Raw genomic sequence first — 19,727 nt, 5'->3', positions numbered from 1 at the left:
CCATTATTTCTTCCTACCTCGTTTCCTTTGTTTGTACCACTTGCTTTCATTTCTTTTGGCTGCTAAAAGAATTAAAAGATAAGACCAACATCAATATGCAAAACATTTATTCACAGAAATGTTTAATGATGAGATTCAACATTTACCAATAAATATTAAAGTAAAATGATATGGGCTATTGATGGCTAAACTGATTTATTTCATTGTTTTCAAGTGACCTAATTCAGCTACTTCTAAAAAATGAAACGTACATCAACATCTCTCATACTATATTTTGCTATGATTATTAATTTGTTTGCTTTTATTCAGCTGCTTTATGATGTTTACATACACTTCCTTCCCATGTATAATATTTTGTTCTTAATAACCAATAAAAATCTATTACTAACAAGATAATAACACTGGGGGATCTCTGTGCTGAAGACCTCTGTATCCACAGGTAGTCCTTGACTTACAATCACAATTGAGCCCAAAATTTCTGTTGCTAAGCAAGTCAGTTCTTAAGTGAATTTTGCCCCATTTTACAATCTTTTTTGTCACCGTTGTTAAATGAATCACTGCAGTTCAGTTAGTAACACGGTTATTAAGTGAATCTGGCTTCCCCGTTGACTTTGCTTATCAGAAGGTCACAAAAGGGGATCTCATTTCCAGGATACTGCAACCATCATAAATATGAACCAGTTCCCAAGCATCTGAATTTTGATCACATTGACTATGGGAATGCTGCAACAGTCATAAGTGTGAAAAACGGTCATAAATCACTTTTTTCAAAGGGTCACTAAATGAATTGTTGTAAGTTGAGGACTACCTATAATTTTATGGTTCATAGTTGTGCTTTTTGAGCGCATAAAAATAATTCTCCATAGATACCATCTTTGCTCAATATTTGGAACAACTTAATAAAAATCCATAGCAAAAAAAAAGTTTATGACAAGTGGTCCTTCCTTCTAAGGGAGCCTTTTCGGCATCTCCCAACTAAGCATCTGTGGACTACAAAGGGCAAGTCTATCCTAACTGTTAACAAAAGTTTAAAGGAACATGCCTCATCCTTTGAGAGTATAGGAAAAAAATAGAAAAGTGCCAAGGAGGTAGGGAGGGTTCTTTTGTCTCTTTTATTATTGTTGTTTCAAAAAACTGGAAAAAAACAAAAAGTGCAATGAAAAGGTTATTACTTGTTCTATACAATGTAAGTAAAGAGTAAATTGACCACTTCCTTATGAAGAAGGTAACTAGAAAGATAAGGGTAGTGTGGGGATGGAGAGAGGGAGAGACAGTTGACACTTGGATAGAATAAAAAGAGAGAAAAGGGGGAAAAAAGAATATAGCACATACAGCTAAAATAAAACTGAAGCGAAAGTCTTGAAACTGCTTGTGACAAGCTGAATAGTAATTCTGTTATTAAGTACAGAGCAGGAGTTTTGTTAACCTACTTTTCTAAAAAAAAAAAACCCCAACTCATCATATCCTGGACTTTCTCATCATAATGAGAAATATATCAACTGATCCTTTGAGTAAAAGTCATACAGGAGTGTATATATAGAGTAGATTTATTATATTCCAACAAACTACATTACTATGAAAGAATATATGAGAGGTGAGTTCATAGTTTAAGATATGTGGTCTAAATAAAGCATGTTCAGCTAGTGACAATAAAATCTTTTTTTTAAAAAAATTTCTACTCTGTACATAAATTTGAAACAAATTATATTTCTGTCAAATACAGTTTTGGTTTTCTTACAGTGATTCAGAGATCACTGTAATAATAATAATAAAGGAAAGTGTTTTTAAATAATAAAGAAAAGTGTTTCTATATTGCTGTGAATTTTTTGTCCCCAAAACGGTGTCTAAATGCTATGAATTATGATTTCTACAGAAGGCAAGTTATAGTCTCAGAAGATAACAATTCCTGCACACAGAGAAGATACGTTCTATGCAACTCAGTGAATCTCTCTGTATTTGAGAGAATAAATTTTTACCCTTCAAAGGAGGAAATGCATCTTTGTCTTTGTATTTAAGGATGCATTTTCACCTTTGAGGGGCAGTAACGTTTTCCCAAGAAAAGAAGAATTTGGCCCCGTTCATAAATTTGTTTTCCTTGTTTACTTTTAATTTAAAAGTAGGTGGATTTGCTCCTGTTCTTCCTCATATCTCTGAGCTCTCAAACAGAGGTAGACATTAACAGCAACATCTATTATACATTTATATCTACAAAGAATTTTAAAGTATAAGTAAAGTATATTTTACTTATATTTCCAATTTTTGTGTTTTCCCAAAAATAAAAAAACAACAATTTTTCCCCCTCGTTCACAATTTCTAGAAAAGTTACAACTTCATACATGCCGAACCACATGAAGACTCAACACAGACTTTAAGATAACAAGAGTGTTTGTTAGAGAAATGCCTTTTTAGAGAAATACTTGTTCCTTTCTGATTAGTAAGCCCCAAGCTACACTTCACAATTAAATTTGTATTTCTATTTAATATACTTTAATAATAATATTAATAAGACTATCTGAGTGGCAGGAGATGATAATTAAAATAATCTATGCTGCTGTTTTTCTCTTCCTAAAGAGAGGTTTTCTTTTGAGGGAATTCTTCCAATTGTGCTAATACTGAGAAAAAAGTGCAGGTCCATTGCCATATTTGCTCTGATCTTATGAATTATCCACACCCATCCCCCAGTTAATGCTAGAGATCTATAAAAGTTAGATGCAAACATGCATTTAGTTGTCGGGTACAGTTTGACCCTAATTGGCAGTGGCAGGGATTCGATCAGTACACAGCTTCTAATTAAGTTATACCAAGTTCAAAGGAAACTCTCAGTACACAATTAACAGGAATGCCATATCCATAAATGCTGAGAAGCAAGCAAGGATTTCCAATTCCTGTGCCAAAATAAAAAAAAAAAAAAGGGATTTACCAAATGTCGAAATTCCACTGAAAGGTTCCCGTTTGCAGACTCATCCATGTTCATTGCTTTTATATGAGTCCCACACAGAACAAATCTGCGGTTGCTAGAAAACATATCCCAGTAAGGTTGAGAACCGCAGGTAAAATAATAAGAAGCAAAGTGTGTTTATACATAAAACTCCATCGTTTATATTTTCATACCTTATAGTAGAGGCATTCCTGGGTTTAAAAGAAACAAACAAAGCAAGTTAATCTTGTGCCAGTCTTCAAACATACAAAATGTCTTTCCTTAATCAACTGAATGATTTCCTAAACTTGCTATATACCAGCTACTGAAATCTCTTGGGGATTTACAATAAAAACATACAATATAAGTGAAAGCAAATAGATTAAAAAAAATAAATCTTCACCAATTGAAAAAAATCATGCATTTAAAGCCTTTTAAAATAATCAAATCAAATCCCATTACAGAAGCTATGCTTTTAAAATTTGTTTAAAAAGCCAATAGAGATGTCAATCATCTCAGTGGAGTATATGGTTGGGATGGATTCAGAGTTACTAAGAGATTCTGGGGCACAAACTGACATGGATAAAAGATTCTCTGGGTCAGTGCCCATGGGTCGGCTTTTGGGAGGATGAAAACTGCTTCCCCCGGGGTCCGGAGCCCTCCGGAGGCCAAAAACAGACCTGTTTCCAGACTTCCGGAATCTCCGGTAGGCCTGTTCTTTGCCTTCCCAGACCCTCCGCGTGGCCCCTGCACTTACTGGAATGATGACTGGACCACATGGGCACTCCTGGGAGGGGAGGGGTGGGGTGGGCATGGCCAGCCAGGTATGGCATTTGGGGGTTCACCAAACCCCGGTGATCCTTGGGTAGAAGATTGCCCGAACCTTGCCGAACTCCCAGGAGCCCACCCCTGTCAATGCCTCAATGTAGGAGGGCAAAGTGAGAAATCTCAGTCTAGAAGCCTTCCCCAATTCCTTCTGGGAGAATGCAACTCTATGCAGGGGTATCCAATCTTGGCAACTTTAAGACTTGTGGACTTCAACCCATGATGGTTGAGGAATTCTGGGAGTTGGTCCACAAGTCTTAAGTTGCCAATGTTGGACACCTGCTCTACCCAAAATAGAGCTTTGGAACTGGCTCTATTTATGAGCAGATACCCATAAAGGGCATCTGCTATCCAAGTTCAAGTTTAGTAGATCATCAGCATTTTGCCAGCACAGAACTCTGAATCATATGATGATATTTCCCAGAATGATCTTCCGGTTCAGATACTCAAAATTACTGAAGGCAGAATCACGTTTACAATAGAACTCTAAGGAATTTGCCTAGCAATACCCATGCCATTACCACTGTTGAACTCTTAGCTAGTTGCCTGAGATTCAATATCAAAAATAAGCTGTGGAAGTTTATTCAAACATTGCATATTTAAGTCTTCTAAAAACACCAGCATTTTATTACTATAGTTATTATAGTTATCATAAGTCTAACTAAAACCTGTCATCAGCTTCTTCTATGAAATCTAACAAGTTATCGGGATGAACTTCAAGGGCATTCTTTGGCTTTTCAACTTTATGCTTTAGAATGCTGACATCTCTGATTTGCAGGTTCACACCGCAAACAACATAAAGAGAACTTCAATCAAAACTGTCTTGTTTTGTTGTGGAGCAACAACAATGGCTCAAAGCAGTGGAAAGACTTTCATGAGTCTGTGTCTGATGATTCAGTTGCCAATTACACTTACGTTGTTGACTTGTTCTTTTATTAATCATGCTCTTTATCATGTTTTCCTTTTATGCTGATTTTCTTCTTACCATGAATGTTTTAAACTTCTTTTTCTAAATTGTGTTAACCCCCGAGAAATGTTGGATTGTAATGATAAACAAATAAATTAACAATGCCGTCCTATTACATTTCTATCACTCCCTTGTCTTATTTTATTAAGTCTCTACAAATCCATTTTTGTGCCTTAACAGAAAGTGTCTAATTATTTGTAGATGCATAAGGAGGGAGATGATGGTGTCCAAATTTGATTAAATAATGAAATAAGTTACATTGGCAATTCATCTTTCATTTTGGCAAGAAAAAACTACAATGGGCTCTGAAGAAAATATTTCAGGAACAAAACAACATTAGAAGCCTGAACAATATTTAGAAGAGAGATACAGTAATATTGGGATTTGCATACAAAGCTAAACCATCTTTTTTAAAAATACGCTTTGTTAAATGTAAATTGAAATAAAAGTGTTATTCTCATCATTTAAAAATCTGAAGCAAATCTAGTTGGATTTCATTAGTGTCAAACATTTTCAAAATATCTTGAGAATTTTTACTAAATATTATAATGATCTATTTTTAAAAAAACTTACGTACTTGTCAATAGTAGCTTTCACTTTAATCTGGTAGTTCAGCTCCGGCAATTTAATTAGTAGCCTAGAAAGTTAAAAGTGTGGAATTTAATATGACAAAATACTGCTCTCCATAAACAACGTCTCAGGCATTACTCAGACAACATGGCGATTTTGTAACACTGAAAGCAAATTAGGCAGTCTGTGTATATAATGACAACCAGATTGACATTGTTACTGGTGGATTGGCCACCAAGTATATGCAACCTAGCTGGTTGTGGCAGAGTTGGGGAATAAGGAAAGAAGTTAATGTTGGTGTTAATGTTAATGTCAAGGGTTGTCAAGAAAATAAGGAAATGAATTTGGATGCTAGGATTCTAGTTGCGTAAATCTGTAAGTGAAAGAAGTCATACCAAAGGAAACAGAATCCTCAGAAGGACTATGAGAAACAAATAGAGATAAGGGAAAACATCTGGTGGCTGCTGGTTGACAATGTGAAATCAGTAAGGAAATAATTATTGGGGCTCTATAGATGGGAAGGGAGTCTCATCTCTATTCCCAGGGAGTAGAGAGGAAAGAAATACGTTTCTGAATTAGTAGGCTTATTTAAAGTAAATTGTATAGGAGCTAGAAGGGATCCTGCTAGGTCCCCTAAACCCAGAACAATTGCTGAATTAAAGTAGGATGTATCCATGGAGGCCCTAGTTAATGACTGTATTATAGCCAAAAATGCCACCTGAAAATTTTTCCCCTCTCCCCCCATTCCACTCTGGTTTTGAACAGAAATAACATAAATATTACTAATCTTAACAATCAGTAACATCGGGTAAATGCTGATGAAAATATAAATGCATGCCAACAAGTAGAAAAGTACAGAAATGGAATATAATAGGGACAGTGATATTAGTTAAAGCAAGAGGGGAAATGATTTGGCTTGCTTGAAAAGCTCGTTTTAACTTTCACTTCCCGAGTTTTTGCATTTGGAGGCTTAAGAGTTATCTAAAAATTTTTTCCTTCCAAAAGCAAACTGTTGCACCTGTTTAGGAATGTGGTTTAGGGCACATGAGAGGTTTTAAGAAATATGCCAAAACATTAAACCAATCAAATAAATGGCAAGCAGCAACCTTTACTCACCGAAGTTTAACGGTAAACTGTATCATCGTTTTAAGAACCAAAGGCCTCTGAGGATGAGTTGGCATGGAAGGCTGTCTCTCCACTATAAATGAACTAATGAGAAAGGAAATAAGTGTCCACAAACAATCCTGGTGAAATATTGCAAGATTGCAAGCAGCTTCATTTCTTCAAGTTAGCATGAGAAAATTGTTTACTTTATCCAACCCAGTTTTCAGAAATTTTCTTGCACAATTAAATATCTCCATGGCTGAGATGAAAGAGTGTTAAATAATAGTTTCTGGTACAGCTTCAATTGAAAATGAAAATTAACTTATATACCTTTGGAAAAGACTGTAAAGTAAAGCATTTATTCTTTCCAACAAATGAGGTCTTTGTAATGGAATGGGGTCTCCTTCGTAGGTGAGTTTTATCAAAAGTTCATTCAGCTTCTCTAGCTGCCTTCTTATTTGAAAAAGACTCTCAGTCAACAGTGTGAAACTAAATAAACACAAAAAAGATTCAAGTCATTAAACTTTGACTGGGGCTAACCCAGAAGATTCTTTACTTTAACGGTGCCTCCCCTCCCCCAATGAAAAGCTACATGATGTTCAAGGTCAACAGTGTTATTTTGACACCTGCCACAGAGAATACCACAAAAGTACCGTTTTCCTTCCTGGTATGAAAAAAAAGGCCCACTCTTTAGCAAGCAATTTTCTGTTCTTTCATGACAGAAAATCAGCTACTGAATTAGAATTCTTTTTATGGCTAATGATAAAACTAGACTTGCTCTCCCATCTATGCTTAGACAAGAATTCACAACAATTTATGTCCAGCAATTCTCTGCTTCAGATGAAAACAGTCTTAATTCTCTTTTATCACAGGCACAATTCTGAAAGCAAGTCAATTTTGCTCAATTCTTAACCTACAGCAGACTTTCCCTAACCAATCCTTCAAGAAGAGATCTGCTTTTATTCTGAAGACCTAATGAAATTATTTATTTATTTATTTATTTTATTAAATTTCTATACCACCCTTCTCCAGAATAGGACTCAGGGCGGTGAACAGCCAGAGTAAAAAACAATACATACAAAATTTAAAAACAATTTAAAATAATTAAATATTATTGGCCGTAAATTAAAATAACCCAATTTAAAATCAATTTAAAATTAACTCAGGCCAGCCCCGCTAGTTGAAATAAATGGGTTTTCAGGGCCCGACGAAAAATCCGGAGGTCTGTTATTGTACGTATCTCTGGGGGGAGGTTGTTCCAGAGGGTGGGCGCCGCCACAGAGAAGGCTCTCCCCCTGGGGGTCGTCAGCCGACATTGTCTGGCGGACGGCACCCTGAGGAGGCCCACTCTGTGCGAGCGTACTGGCCGGTGGGAGGCTATTGGTGGCAGAAGGCGGTCTCGTAAGTACCCCGGCCCTAAGCCATGGAGCGCTTTAAAGGTGGTCACCAACACCTTGAAGCGCACCCGGAAGACCACCGGGAGCCAGTGCAGCTCGCGCAGGAGAGGTGTTACGTGGGAGCGCCTCGTCGCCCCCATAATCCCCTGCGCGGCTGCGTTCTGGACCAGCTGGAGCCTCCGGGTGCACCCCAGGGGGAGCCCCATGTAGAGAGCGTTGCAAATTATGAATGTCAACTGACAGTGTTATAGGAAGCTATTAATTTATATGTGCGTATGTGCTTTAATTGTGTAGTATTAACCTTTTGAAAGACTTCAAAAGGTTAAGATGATACATGAAAATGTAAAAAGTGAGCATTATTTCCTAAGTGCATTGTTAAAAATCTAGAAATGTCTTGTCTGCCAGCCAGATGTATTTCCCAAGGCAATGCCAATACTGTAAAATTTAGTTGGAAGAGCTATCACAAAAGTGTTGTCTATCTAGTTTGCACCGAAACTGCAGTGTGCAACTACTCTCTACTGTCGGAACTACAAATGTAGTCTAGAAATAGAAAGCTGAATTGCATTTGTTCTGCAATCTAGTTCCAGAGAGAACAAGTGACAAAGAGCATGATTGTTCCTTAAAACAGCACTCTCTGGGTTCATGGTTAAAACATGTCATCTAATGGGACCCAGGAAACATGCTTTTTGTTGCTGTTGCTGTTGTTGTTGCTGTTCCTGCCCTCTGAATTTTTCTCCCAGACCTTGAGCTTATCTGGATAATGGGGTCCTTAAGCCTCACTTGCCTATGCAATATTATTATTATGGTTTATCACACAATCAACCAGATGATTGGATGGGATTTGGCATTATTATTATTATTATTATTATTATTATTATTATTATTATTATTATTATTATCTTTTTTATTCATTACACATGAAACTCAGTGAACTGAACATTTAAAAGTGTGTCACAAATACGAATGACTGGTGCTACTGGTTGCTGCCAGCGTCCTAGGTATCAACCAAGTATCTTCTTAAAATATATGATGTTCTGAGTAGTTTTTTGCAGTTCCGCTGGTGTTATTGTAGGAAGCTGCGATTTCTTGATGTGTTTTGTAAAATTCTTGGACATGGTACTAAGTGCCCCAATGACAATGGGTATCACTATTACATGTTTCATCCGTAGTCGTGTAGTTGCGATATTTTGTGATTTTTCCTGGTACAGCAATATCAATAAACTGTATACTTCGGCCCTCAACAATTGTGATATCTGGCATGTTATGTTCCAAATGATAATCTGTCTGTATTCTAAAGTCCCACAAGATCTTCACTGTCTCATTTTCGATAACTTTTTCCACTTTGTGCTCCCATGACATTTTAGATACAGGTATGTCTTATTTTTTACATAATGACCAGCGGAGTAATTTAGTAACTCAATCATGTCTAGCTTTGTAATCAGTTTGCACGATTTTGCTGCACTCACATATTAAGTGTGAAACAGTTTCAAGTTTGTCGTTGCAAAGTTGGCAGTTTGGATTGTCAGTGGATTTTTGTATCTTCGCTTTCATGGCATTAGTTTATAGTGCTTGTTCTTGAGCAGCAAGTATTAAACCTTCCATTTCTTTCTTTTTTAATTAATTTGATTTATATGCCGCCCTTCTCCGGAGACTCAGGGCGGCTTACAATGTGTTAAGCAATAGCCTTCATACTTTTGTATATTTATACAAAGTCAGCTTATTGCCCCCACAAACTGGATCCTTCTTGATGGTTCCTCTCTTAAGCCATGCCCATGTCAAGTTGTTATCACACTTTCCTTCAATGTTTTTCAAGTGCTGTCCATGCAGGACTTTGGTTATGGTTGTTATTGTTGTTAATTATTATTATTATTATTAGTCACAGAGTCAACTAGATTATTATTCTGTATCAGCATAATTTTATATAATTGCTGTTTGCCACCCAAAGTAATTTTGAATTACTTTTGTCATATGTTTCTAGAACCTTCCATACAAACATGAGCTATAAATTCAGTTCCCTCCCCACTTCCCATTAAAAAGTGTGCTGCTTGCTGGGCTATCAAATCATCATAGCAGAGAGATTTCACAGTTGGCTAATAGCCTCACAATTGCTTCACAATTTGGTATGAAAACATTATATGATTCAATCTCGGGCCTTTTACTTTTATTTTACTGCTAAACAATTTCTAAGAATTGGAACAGTCAGAATCAGAGATCATTTAAAGAAGCTTTATTTGTTGCCAACTAATGCCTCTTTAAACGATCTCTGTTTCTGACTCTTTGGATTCTTAGAAATTGCTTAAAGATAATTTTTGTTAATCTCTCAGAATATTTTTTTTATTGACTAAACTGAGATGGAAAAACCACACAGCATCACACTTCCTGTTGCGCTATAGAGATAAACTAGCGACAACACTTTACCAGTTTTGCAGCTGATCAAGCCCACTGTGTAGAGGGCCTCCAATGCAAGCGATTTGTTGCCGTCTCTTCCAGTCCAATAACTCTTCTATTAATATGTTATTCACCAAGGCATCAACCTCCCTTACTATTTGTGCCATTTTACTGAGAACTTCCTATAAAGAACAAGATAGGTGCAGAAGTTAGAAACAGTAAGACAGAATTCATAAATGGAGAATCAGCGATCTGATTTGTGTAACAATCTAAGCTGTGATATTCTTTAGCTTCATTTATATACATAGTTTGCTGCTGGTTAATTTATCACCATCCAGCATCAAAACAGTGGTTAGTTTAAGAAACCATTCGTCTTCCAAGAAAGCAACCTGAGTACAGGAGCAGCCACAAACCAAAGCTGCTTCTTTAAGTATTGCTTCTGCATCTTTAACTTCATTTTAAACTTTAACTGCTTTGAAAGGAGACACATACGGGAAAAGACAAGCTTCCACAGATCTGTATGTGATGCCCCACCATCCCAAGAAGGAACATGGATGGGCTATTTTTTATTACATAAAAATCCAGAGATCTGTATGGCTCTCACTTTACTGGCCTTCAAAAACACCAGCCTTGGGTTAGAGTGACGGGAGGGTCTTGTCTGTTTTGCTCCCTTGGGTGGGGAAGAGGGTTGGCTGTTTTTTTGTCTCTCCAGATAACACCATCTTCTCAAGTTTTATTTTGAGGTTTTAACTTGCCAAATTGTATTGTGTACAACTTATTTCTTGAGTATCTTGATTCTCACGACCTAACCTTTTGAAACAACGGACTACCAACTGTAACTGATACTCTCACGAGTTTGACAGCTCTGCTCTGAAGGGATCACCTTATCTATTTTCTGCAAAAAAAAATCCCTGCCCCCATCCTTGAAAATGTTTCCAACCAAGCCAAAAAAAAAAAAAAAGCAGCTTTGCCCACTGTAGCAACATGACCTGATCATCATTATATCCTTCTGATGCCTTTGAAGATCAAAAACAATTTTGGGAAAGGATAGCCCCAACCCAAAAAAGTTTCCTTTTGCTTCTGAAGTGTCTAGTAATTCTATATCTTTTAAATTCTACACTTACTTTGTGTAGCAATTAAACATTTAATGTATGTGTTCTGTCTAAGATTCATTGTATTATAGCTATCAAATAGCAATACAGTATAATACAATATGTACAGTATATCTAAATCAGTGTTTCTCAATTTTGGCAAGTTTAAGACGGGCGGACTTCAACTCCCAAGACTGGCTGGGAAATTCTGGGAAGGTCCACCCATCTTAACTCTATCCATCTTAAACTTGCCAAGATTGAGAAACACTGGTCTAAATGTTGACATGACCATAGCGGCTATTAGATGGAAAGAAATTAGGCCTTGCTTCAGTGTGTGGAGACTTCTGCTATATCCTTCCTCCCTCCCCTGTTCCTCTATGAGAGGATTTGAGCATTTTCAGTTCTTACTGGAGGTCGCCCAGAGATAAAATAATGAAAAACTAAGAAGTTCATAAAACTATGGCCCAGTTTTGAGAATAAGTAGTTTTATTGGCTTTTTTTTTTTTTTGATAATTTGGAATTAGTTCTTAATTTGTAAGTAGAAAAAAGACCTTCCATAATGCTCTTAAATCAGCAAAGTATATAAATGACAAACAATTGAACCAACCTTTCTCTTGTAGTCTATGGTATTGAGCATTTCCTGCAACATCAGCATTTCCTGCTTCATGACAGGACTAATTTTGTCATTCTGTTCTAAAAGGACATATATAGAATATGTACAAAGCATAAGAGCGGGGAAACCCATCAAAATAGCATTTGCAAGTAGTTTTAAGGCAGCATGTTTTTATTTTTTTTTTCCTATTACACTTTTACTTTGCTTGCAACCAATGTTAGATAAACATAAACATGTATCTCTCAGTAAGTTTATAAGTACATTCCGGTGTGCTATCTAATGTATTATGTCTTACTTTTCCAAGTTTGTTTTAAAAAAGGAGTGAACATTAATCAAAATCAATACCTTGTCAATATTCTGAATTCTTAGTCTAGTTTTTTGGATTTTAAAACTAAATGACTTTTTTCCCAATAATAACTAGCCAATAACTGTTATTTGGTCTGAAAGCTCTGCCTCTTTTCCTCAGTGATAAATAAAACCAGGTTTGAGAGGACATTTAAGAAGACCTTAAAAGAAAATTGTTAAGGACTTTTTCCTGCCCAAAGTCCTTTTTCTCCCATAGCTGAATTTCTGAAGGAACAAAACCTATTATGGTTCTCCTAGGCCAGTGATGGCTAACCTTTTTGCCATCACGTGCCAGGAGGAGGGGGGCGGAGGGGTTGCACTCATGCATCCCCGCACCCATAATTCTATGTGCCCTGCCCCCGCGCATGTGTGTGCGACCCCTCCTTGTTTACCCCATTCCTGGCATGCGATGGTCTGGTAGGCCCGTTTTTTTCTCTTACCTGACTCCAGAGCCTTTCTAGCAGTCTGGGGAGGACGAAAACAGCCTTCCCTACCCCCCCCCCGGAGTAGGGGTGGGAGTGGGAAAGGCCCTTTTTCCCCCCCCCCGACTCCAAGGAGGCTCTGGAGGCTGGGGACAGCAAAAAACGGGCCTTCCAGTCCCACCAGAAGTTGGCAAACTAGACTTCAACTGGACCCAGAAGGCCCAAAATCAGCTGGCCAGCGCACAGATGCATGCCGGAGCTGAGCTCGCATGCATGCACGCCGGACCTGAGCTCACGTACCCACTGATATGGCTACGGTGGCACGTGTGCCATAGGTTCACCATCACAGTCCTAGGCTGTATGCATTTTGGAGTATACAAATATGGAAAGTTTATCTCTGCTTCTAAATGGGGTGATTCAGAGAAATGAACCCATTGCTGTTTTATCATTAACAATTCATTAACTTTAGTTGGATTGAACCATCCATCGTAAAAGACAAACTACATGAAACTCTTAAATAACCCTGTATTTTCCTGCCATTTTATTTTAATTTTAAAAAATGCTTAGGATTGTTACAGCTGCAAATTCACATTTTCTCTTCTAGCAACAACCTAGAATCTTTTATATTTGGGCAGTATATGATAGAACGTGAAGGTGTATCTTCATACATAAATACATACCACTATATGCAATTATATGCAACTTTAGGGATACTTATCTCCAGGTTAAAATGCAGAGGGGCACAATCTTAGCTGGATTAATATTTTGCTGGATGTAGCCTTGCGCCCTAAAGAATACATTAGGCTAAGAAGTTAGGCATATTTTACTTGGAATTTATTTTGCCTGGAGTATGTATCAATAGCAGTCTGAGTCTTAATGAAATCCTGCCCCTCACTCCAAAAAGAGGACTGTGGATGTTCAATGAAAACCTATAGCCTAAGTATAAAACTAACAGCCAATTTTTACAAATATGCAAGATTGAAAATCACAATTTTTCCTTCATAGCATTACGTGGGAAACTTACCTATGTTGCATATAGTTTTAAATCTGAAGTCAAACTCCTCTTGCAAATCTTCTAGATATTTGACATCTTGTTCTGTCAGCTGTTTTCAGATTAAATGCATTGAGTAGTAAGTGATCTAATATAATTCATAGCATATAGCAAACAATAATGACATTCTCTAAAAAGCTTTAGTTTCTCTGAAATGAAATGGAAATGCTACAATTGCTATCTGCTTCCTTAGTGGGAAAAGTAGCTGGGATTACAAATCATACTAAGACAAAAAGTGGATTAATTTTTACCCAGCCAACCAATTTTAGTTTATTCAGCAAAACACTGTAAATGTACACTAAGTGTATCATGCTGTATCGCAAGCTGTAGATATATAGTGCATCTATGCATTTCTATTCAGAAGCAAGCTGCAATTTGTTCACTGGTGCTTAGGCTTAGTTAAGTATGAACAGAACTGCAGTTTTAAATTTCTCTTTTGTGTTTAATCAAAAAGTACAGCTCACACCATAGTTTCAATGAGGTTTTTCAACCAGCTGAATTAAAGAGGGCAATATTGTGCATTTAAAAGGATTTTACAGGGGTTCATAATTCCAAAGAAGCCTTCCAAGACTTGGATTAATTTGCTAGGTCCCAAGAGTATCAGTGAAACAAAATTAGTGGACAGCATTCTCAGGTACTGGGATATAGTTGCAGAGAAACCTTCAACCCCTAATAAATTAACAACAATATTTTCAGGTCAAAGCTCTCAATGGGAACATTCAAATGAGGTATGTGTCACTTGTACTGTACCTTAAAAAGGGCAACAGTCCAATTTCTATCATATATCATCTCACTCTTCTGTACCCGTGAATCTAGTTTCAAATTATCATCATACTTAATCCATATACCTTTTTTTTTGGTACCACTATAGTTAATCCTCAATTTATAACTGTAATGCAGCCCAAATTTCAGTCCTAAGTCATGATGGTCATAAACTGAGGCACCGATAAGACCAACCTGATTTTACAACCTTTTTTTTTTGCGATGGTTGTTAAGCAAATGAAGTGGTTAGTTGCTGAGTCAATGCATTCCTATGGCTGTTTTTTGCTGGAAACTGGGTGACCACAGGGTGGGTGTTCCACTGTCGTAACTCCAGAACTGGGATGTAAGCACCTTTCGGGGTGGGGTGGTGGTGTCCGTTGCAACTTTGAACAGTTGTTAAGGGAGGACTTACTTAGATCTTTGATGTATCAAATATTAAATGCAGAAAATGTTAACAACTTGCCTGTGTACTGTTCTTAATTTCAGAACCTTTGAGTTCGATTTTTCTTTGCCTTTCTGAACCCAAGTAGTTTTGTAGTGACTTTTCTAGAGGTCCCTAGAAAAGGAATTTTGACAGGTCAGTCTATTAATACTATCCCACTTAGCACAGATTATTTAATGGCAAGTTTTAGTGAGAGGGGACGGACTAAATTCCATAAGGGCAACTGACTTTTGGTAATAGTTCCCATTTCTTCAGCTTTTTCAAAGGCAAAGCACAGATGTGGAAATCACTTACAAAAAATATTCCTGGTAAATGGAGATATTTGGACTGCCACAGGTATATTAATTGTTTATCTATAAACAGCCCAAAGGACAGTTTTAAAAATGATGAGTGTTCAATGGCAAATCAAGTATATTTAGGAATCCAAGACCTCTACAAAGTACAGCATTTACTTCAAAGGAAAAACTTAAAATGAAGATCAGCAGTGCATCTTCTCGTCTTTCAACTTAAAAAAAAAAGGACACAGGGAAAATACAAATATTCCATGAAACGTCAGTTGATCTATGGCACAGACACCTGTCATTATTTGCTCAGGTTTTCTATTTCCAACTCTTCAGCAACCCTGTTGTACTGTGGTAACCAAAACTGGACACAACTTTTCAGGTGCAGTTTGATCAGTACTCTATCAAAACAGAACTACCACAAGGCTGCAGCAGAGATTGCATTGTCTATTTTTATTTATTTTTTTGGCAAGTGCAACACACTGTTGTCTTGAACTCAATCTGAGATCCTTGTAGATCTTTCTCATAAGTACTATTGCTGAGCTAAACACTCCCTATTTTGAGCTGTGTGTGTGCGGGGACATTTCTTTATAAGGCAAATCTTATATTTCTCACTGCTGAACAGTATTTGATGAATTTAGGACCAATGTTCCTCTGAACCTTGAGCCAGTCTTCTGAAGTATTAGGATATTGAAGCTTTGCAAATTTGATGGACACTCATTCTATCTCCTCCTCCTCTAGATCATCACCACAAAATTACCTGAACTGGCATACTTGCGGAAGCCAATACTCTTCTTTCTTCTCTTAAACAGTTTGAAATAATCAGTGCTATATGTAGAGGGTTACTTTGGTATTTTGCCTGAAAAATAAAGTTAAAGAAACATAAGAAAGATCTAATCCATATCCTAATAGGAAAAGTTGGCCACATACAGAAAAGTCACGGACTCATTACAGAAAATTCATGTCCATTCTTGATATATATGTAATATATATAATTGCATACATGAAGTCAATTATATTTGTATACAGTAACATTTCTCTGCATATCCATAGTCTTTTCCATCACTTCTTTATTTTCCCCATATCGTCTGTGCTGTTCCTCTCAAACTTGTATTTAGTTCTCTAACAAAAGGCAGATAGACATTCAATATCTGAAGTTTTCACCATCATTGTTTCCGCATGCTGCAATAAGTTTCTTACCCGCTTAGTCTTTCATAAAAATGCTTACATGAAGCTCACAAGATATTAAATCCTTTAAGGGAGTACAGTTGGGACATTTTACCAATGAACTTGGGTGATTGTTGTGTGCATCATTGAAATGTTAATTTCTGGCTTTCCTTTAAATTTTTATATATGTTTTCTTTTATCCTCTCTTTTCCTAACCTTCCACTCTACCATTTCTCCCATATCAGAATTTGACTAATACAAAGTTTTTTGACAGGCACAAAATATAGCAATAGCACTTTACAGCACTGGATTTTAATTTAGTTACGTCTCTAACTTATGGAGGAGAAAGTAATGCAAATTATGCAAATTGTTTGATTTGCATTATTATGCAACAATGTCATGTGTGTGACATAATCATAACATCTACTGAATGCTATGGGGGCAAAGCAATATTTAATAATAAGGCACCTGTGTGTTTCAGTTTCAAAATAAGGAAATTTACATTTTGAAATCTAAAGGGAGCTGCAAACATGCATACTTTCTGAAACAAACTATGTATTCTTCATTATTAATAGAGTATATACTGTACATATCCATTATATAAACACTATAATGTGGTGTGTTGCAGTAAGAAATTGGAATGGATGCTATGCCATAAATGTCAGTGACCAAGTCAAAGCCTGATAAAAAGGAAGTAATAAATGATGATGATAGAATATTGAAAAAAGGGTGAGTTGTAGTGTAGCCACAGAAATTTTACAATATAGATGAGGTTCGTTTATGGAGTGGATATGAAACTTTTTTTTTAATGTGTGTGAAGATTAACTTTGCCTGACAATTGGAAAAAGGCCATTATTGTTCCCTATACAAAGGTTGCAGAAGATTTCAGAAAGATTACAAAAACAAACACAGAACATTAACAGGAGGGATTTGTTCATTAATTGAGAAGGTGTTTGTTAGAATTCTGATCAAAAGGGTATGAAGTGACAATGAGCTTAATTTGGGAACAGCAGCAGGGCTTTGTTACAGACAAAGGGTGGCAGAGATAAGATTTTTACTCAAATTATATATTCAGTTATGTGTGTATTTACCATGATGTGCAAAATCAATTTCTCTCTGGTGTGCCTGAATCTTTTTCAGCATTGTACTTCTCCCTCACGCCCCCCACACTCCCCCAAAACATAATGACTCTATTATAGCTTTTCTACATATCTGTCTTTTCTATATTCTGGAGTACTTTTTTGCCATTTATCTGATTCCTTTTTCTACTCAAGTTTGATTATAAACATCATGCTGAAAATGAATAGATTAAAATTCAGTGTGTTGTTTGATCAAATATTTAAAATCAATGCATCCAATAATTTCTGCGCTCTGGTTGGTATAAATATCCTTACACAAAACTTTATGTAACAGAACTGACACCATAGTTGGTGCAGGAGATTTCTTTGTGATTCTTTCTTAAACTCACCTGAAGAATTTTCCTGACTTTCTTTAGGTTATGTATCAAAAGGAGGTTCTTCTCCTGACAAACACGCTCTAAATGCTCATCCAGTTTTATGAATAAGTTATGCAATAGCATAGCTGCTGTAGACTCATTGCTATATGCAGACTCCCTTTGCAAGAGGAAATAGATAAGAACAAAGTACATATATCAAAAATAGTAATGTTTTCAAACTCATTTGTTCAAGAGAAATATTAGGCTCTAAATGGGAGGCCTACAAATTTGTTATACAGATTCTGTTTTTATCTCAAGAAAATATGCTGTATATAATATAAATTATATACAGAATATTATTATAACAATAACATTGTAAAGTTAAAATAAAATAAAATTATATAGGTAAATATAGGATTAAAAGACCTAATAAAATTCTCAGTTTAGTTTTTTAAAAGCTCTCTCTTCAGTTTTAAAACAGCACATGTATATTTAAAGATGTAATATTTACATATTTGTACATATAGTCAGTATATAAGTAAGCCCCTTTTACCTTTTCAATTAAATGTTATTGTATGTAATCCTAAAATTAAAATGTAAAATTGATAAAATGCTTATGTAATTTAACATTTGACTGTAAATGTGAGAATATTATCGATATACTGTCTTCTGTCTGTGTAGGAGTGAAGAAAGGACAGAGAATTGATTTCAAATTAATCATTGGAATTAATTAACAATTGCTGATATGTACTATTTAGAATTTTGAATCTGGATACAAATGTATTTAAAAAAAGAATTACCATACGCTTCCTCTAAAAAGAATCCTTACGGTGCATATTATAAAACAAAATATTTTACAGTTTATTTCCATGTATCTTTCAGTATCAAAGACAATAATCATAATAGAATGGCATTATTCCAATCATTAAAATGGGTTAATATATTCCCTGAACTTTGTTTGTAGGTAACAAAATAGCTATAACAATAACAACAACAAAAATATACAAAGAGAGAAAACATTAATTCATAAAGATATGGATATCCAAATTATGCTTGATGGAGTAAGCTTACTGAATATGAAATTATGTAAAATTATAGTATTATTAATTCTGTAGGTTTTGAATTATTTGTTATGTCTATTGAATGTTTACTGGTTTAATGCTGGTTAAACATGTACAGCCCCAGATTGTGATGCAAAACAACAATATTTTATTTTTACTTGGATAATAAAATAAACATATTCCCAAGAAGAGGGGTTCTTTTTTCCCTGCCCAGGAAGCTATATCTGTATACAACAGTGTTTCTCAAACTTGGCAACTTGAAGATGTGTGGACTTCAACTCCCAGAATTCCCAACCAGCAAGTTGGGGAATTCTGACTAAGGAATTCTGGGAGTTGAAGTCCACACATCTTCAAGTTGCTGACGTTGAGAAACATTGCAACAGTAAATATGAGAAACATTACAACTGTAAATATAATGCGATTTATAGCTGCTTATTCAGAAGTCCTCTAATATTCAAGGCAGAAGAGAAAAGAAAAATTGTCCGAACTTACCAGTCCTGGCTTTCAATCCACTGTGCTAAAAGATGTCGAATTTCCATGGGAAAGATGTCATCGTAAATCTGGTCTATTTGCTCTAAAAAACAGGGTTCCAACTGCTGCACTTGATTCCACTGAGACATGCTGAAAAGAAATAGGCTTGCATTTTGAGACAAGAAAGATGAGGTCTTTCAAATAAGTTGGATTGCAATTTCCAGAATGGCTGGCCAGTGTGGTTTGCAAAATTGCTGGCTAACAAAAACTCAGAGAAGACTTAAAAGCCATTCTCCTTTTCCAGACAAATGAAATTTGCTGGTTAGAGATAAACAATATATGAAAGCTTGAAGAGATGTAACTTTTTCATATTTTGTCCCAGGTTTTTTTTTTTTTGTATTAAGAAAGTTATATTGTT

General features: G+C 36.0%; 1 protein-coding gene across 1 annotated transcript in view; it reads right to left on the bottom strand.

Moving 5' to 3' along the window:
* The window catches only part of STAT4 (signal transducer and activator of transcription 4), a 34,662-nt gene extending 15,204 nt beyond the window's left edge, over window positions 1–19,458 (bottom strand). Inside the window, exons 1-13 of the mRNA XM_070956841.1 lie at window positions 19,331–19,458; window positions 17,811–17,955; window positions 15,936–16,034; window positions 14,916–15,008; window positions 13,664–13,742; window positions 11,867–11,952; window positions 10,199–10,350; window positions 6,714–6,872; window positions 6,396–6,488; window positions 5,287–5,346; window positions 3,112–3,129; window positions 2,921–3,014; window positions 18–62 (exon numbers count right to left, since the gene is read on the bottom strand). Of these exons, the coding sequence (XP_070812942.1) occupies window positions 18–62; window positions 2,921–3,014; window positions 3,112–3,129; window positions 5,287–5,346; window positions 6,396–6,488; window positions 6,714–6,872; window positions 10,199–10,350; window positions 11,867–11,952; window positions 13,664–13,742; window positions 14,916–15,008; window positions 15,936–16,034; window positions 17,811–17,955; window positions 19,331–19,458 (1,251 nt within the window). The remainder of the gene's footprint in view (window positions 1–17; window positions 63–2,920; window positions 3,015–3,111; window positions 3,130–5,286; window positions 5,347–6,395; window positions 6,489–6,713; window positions 6,873–10,198; window positions 10,351–11,866; window positions 11,953–13,663; window positions 13,743–14,915; window positions 15,009–15,935; window positions 16,035–17,810; window positions 17,956–19,330) is intronic.
* Window positions 19,459–19,727: the final 269 nt, after the last annotated feature.

Source organism: Pituophis catenifer, unplaced genomic scaffold, assembly GCF_029215685.1.
Source record: "Pituophis catenifer annectens isolate HBS135680 unplaced genomic scaffold, rPitCat1.0.hap2 SCAF_1, whole genome shotgun sequence".
NCBI lineage: Eukaryota > Metazoa > Chordata > Lepidosauria > Squamata > Colubridae > Pituophis > Pituophis catenifer.
This window is presented reverse-complemented; position numbering and strand designations above follow the sequence as displayed.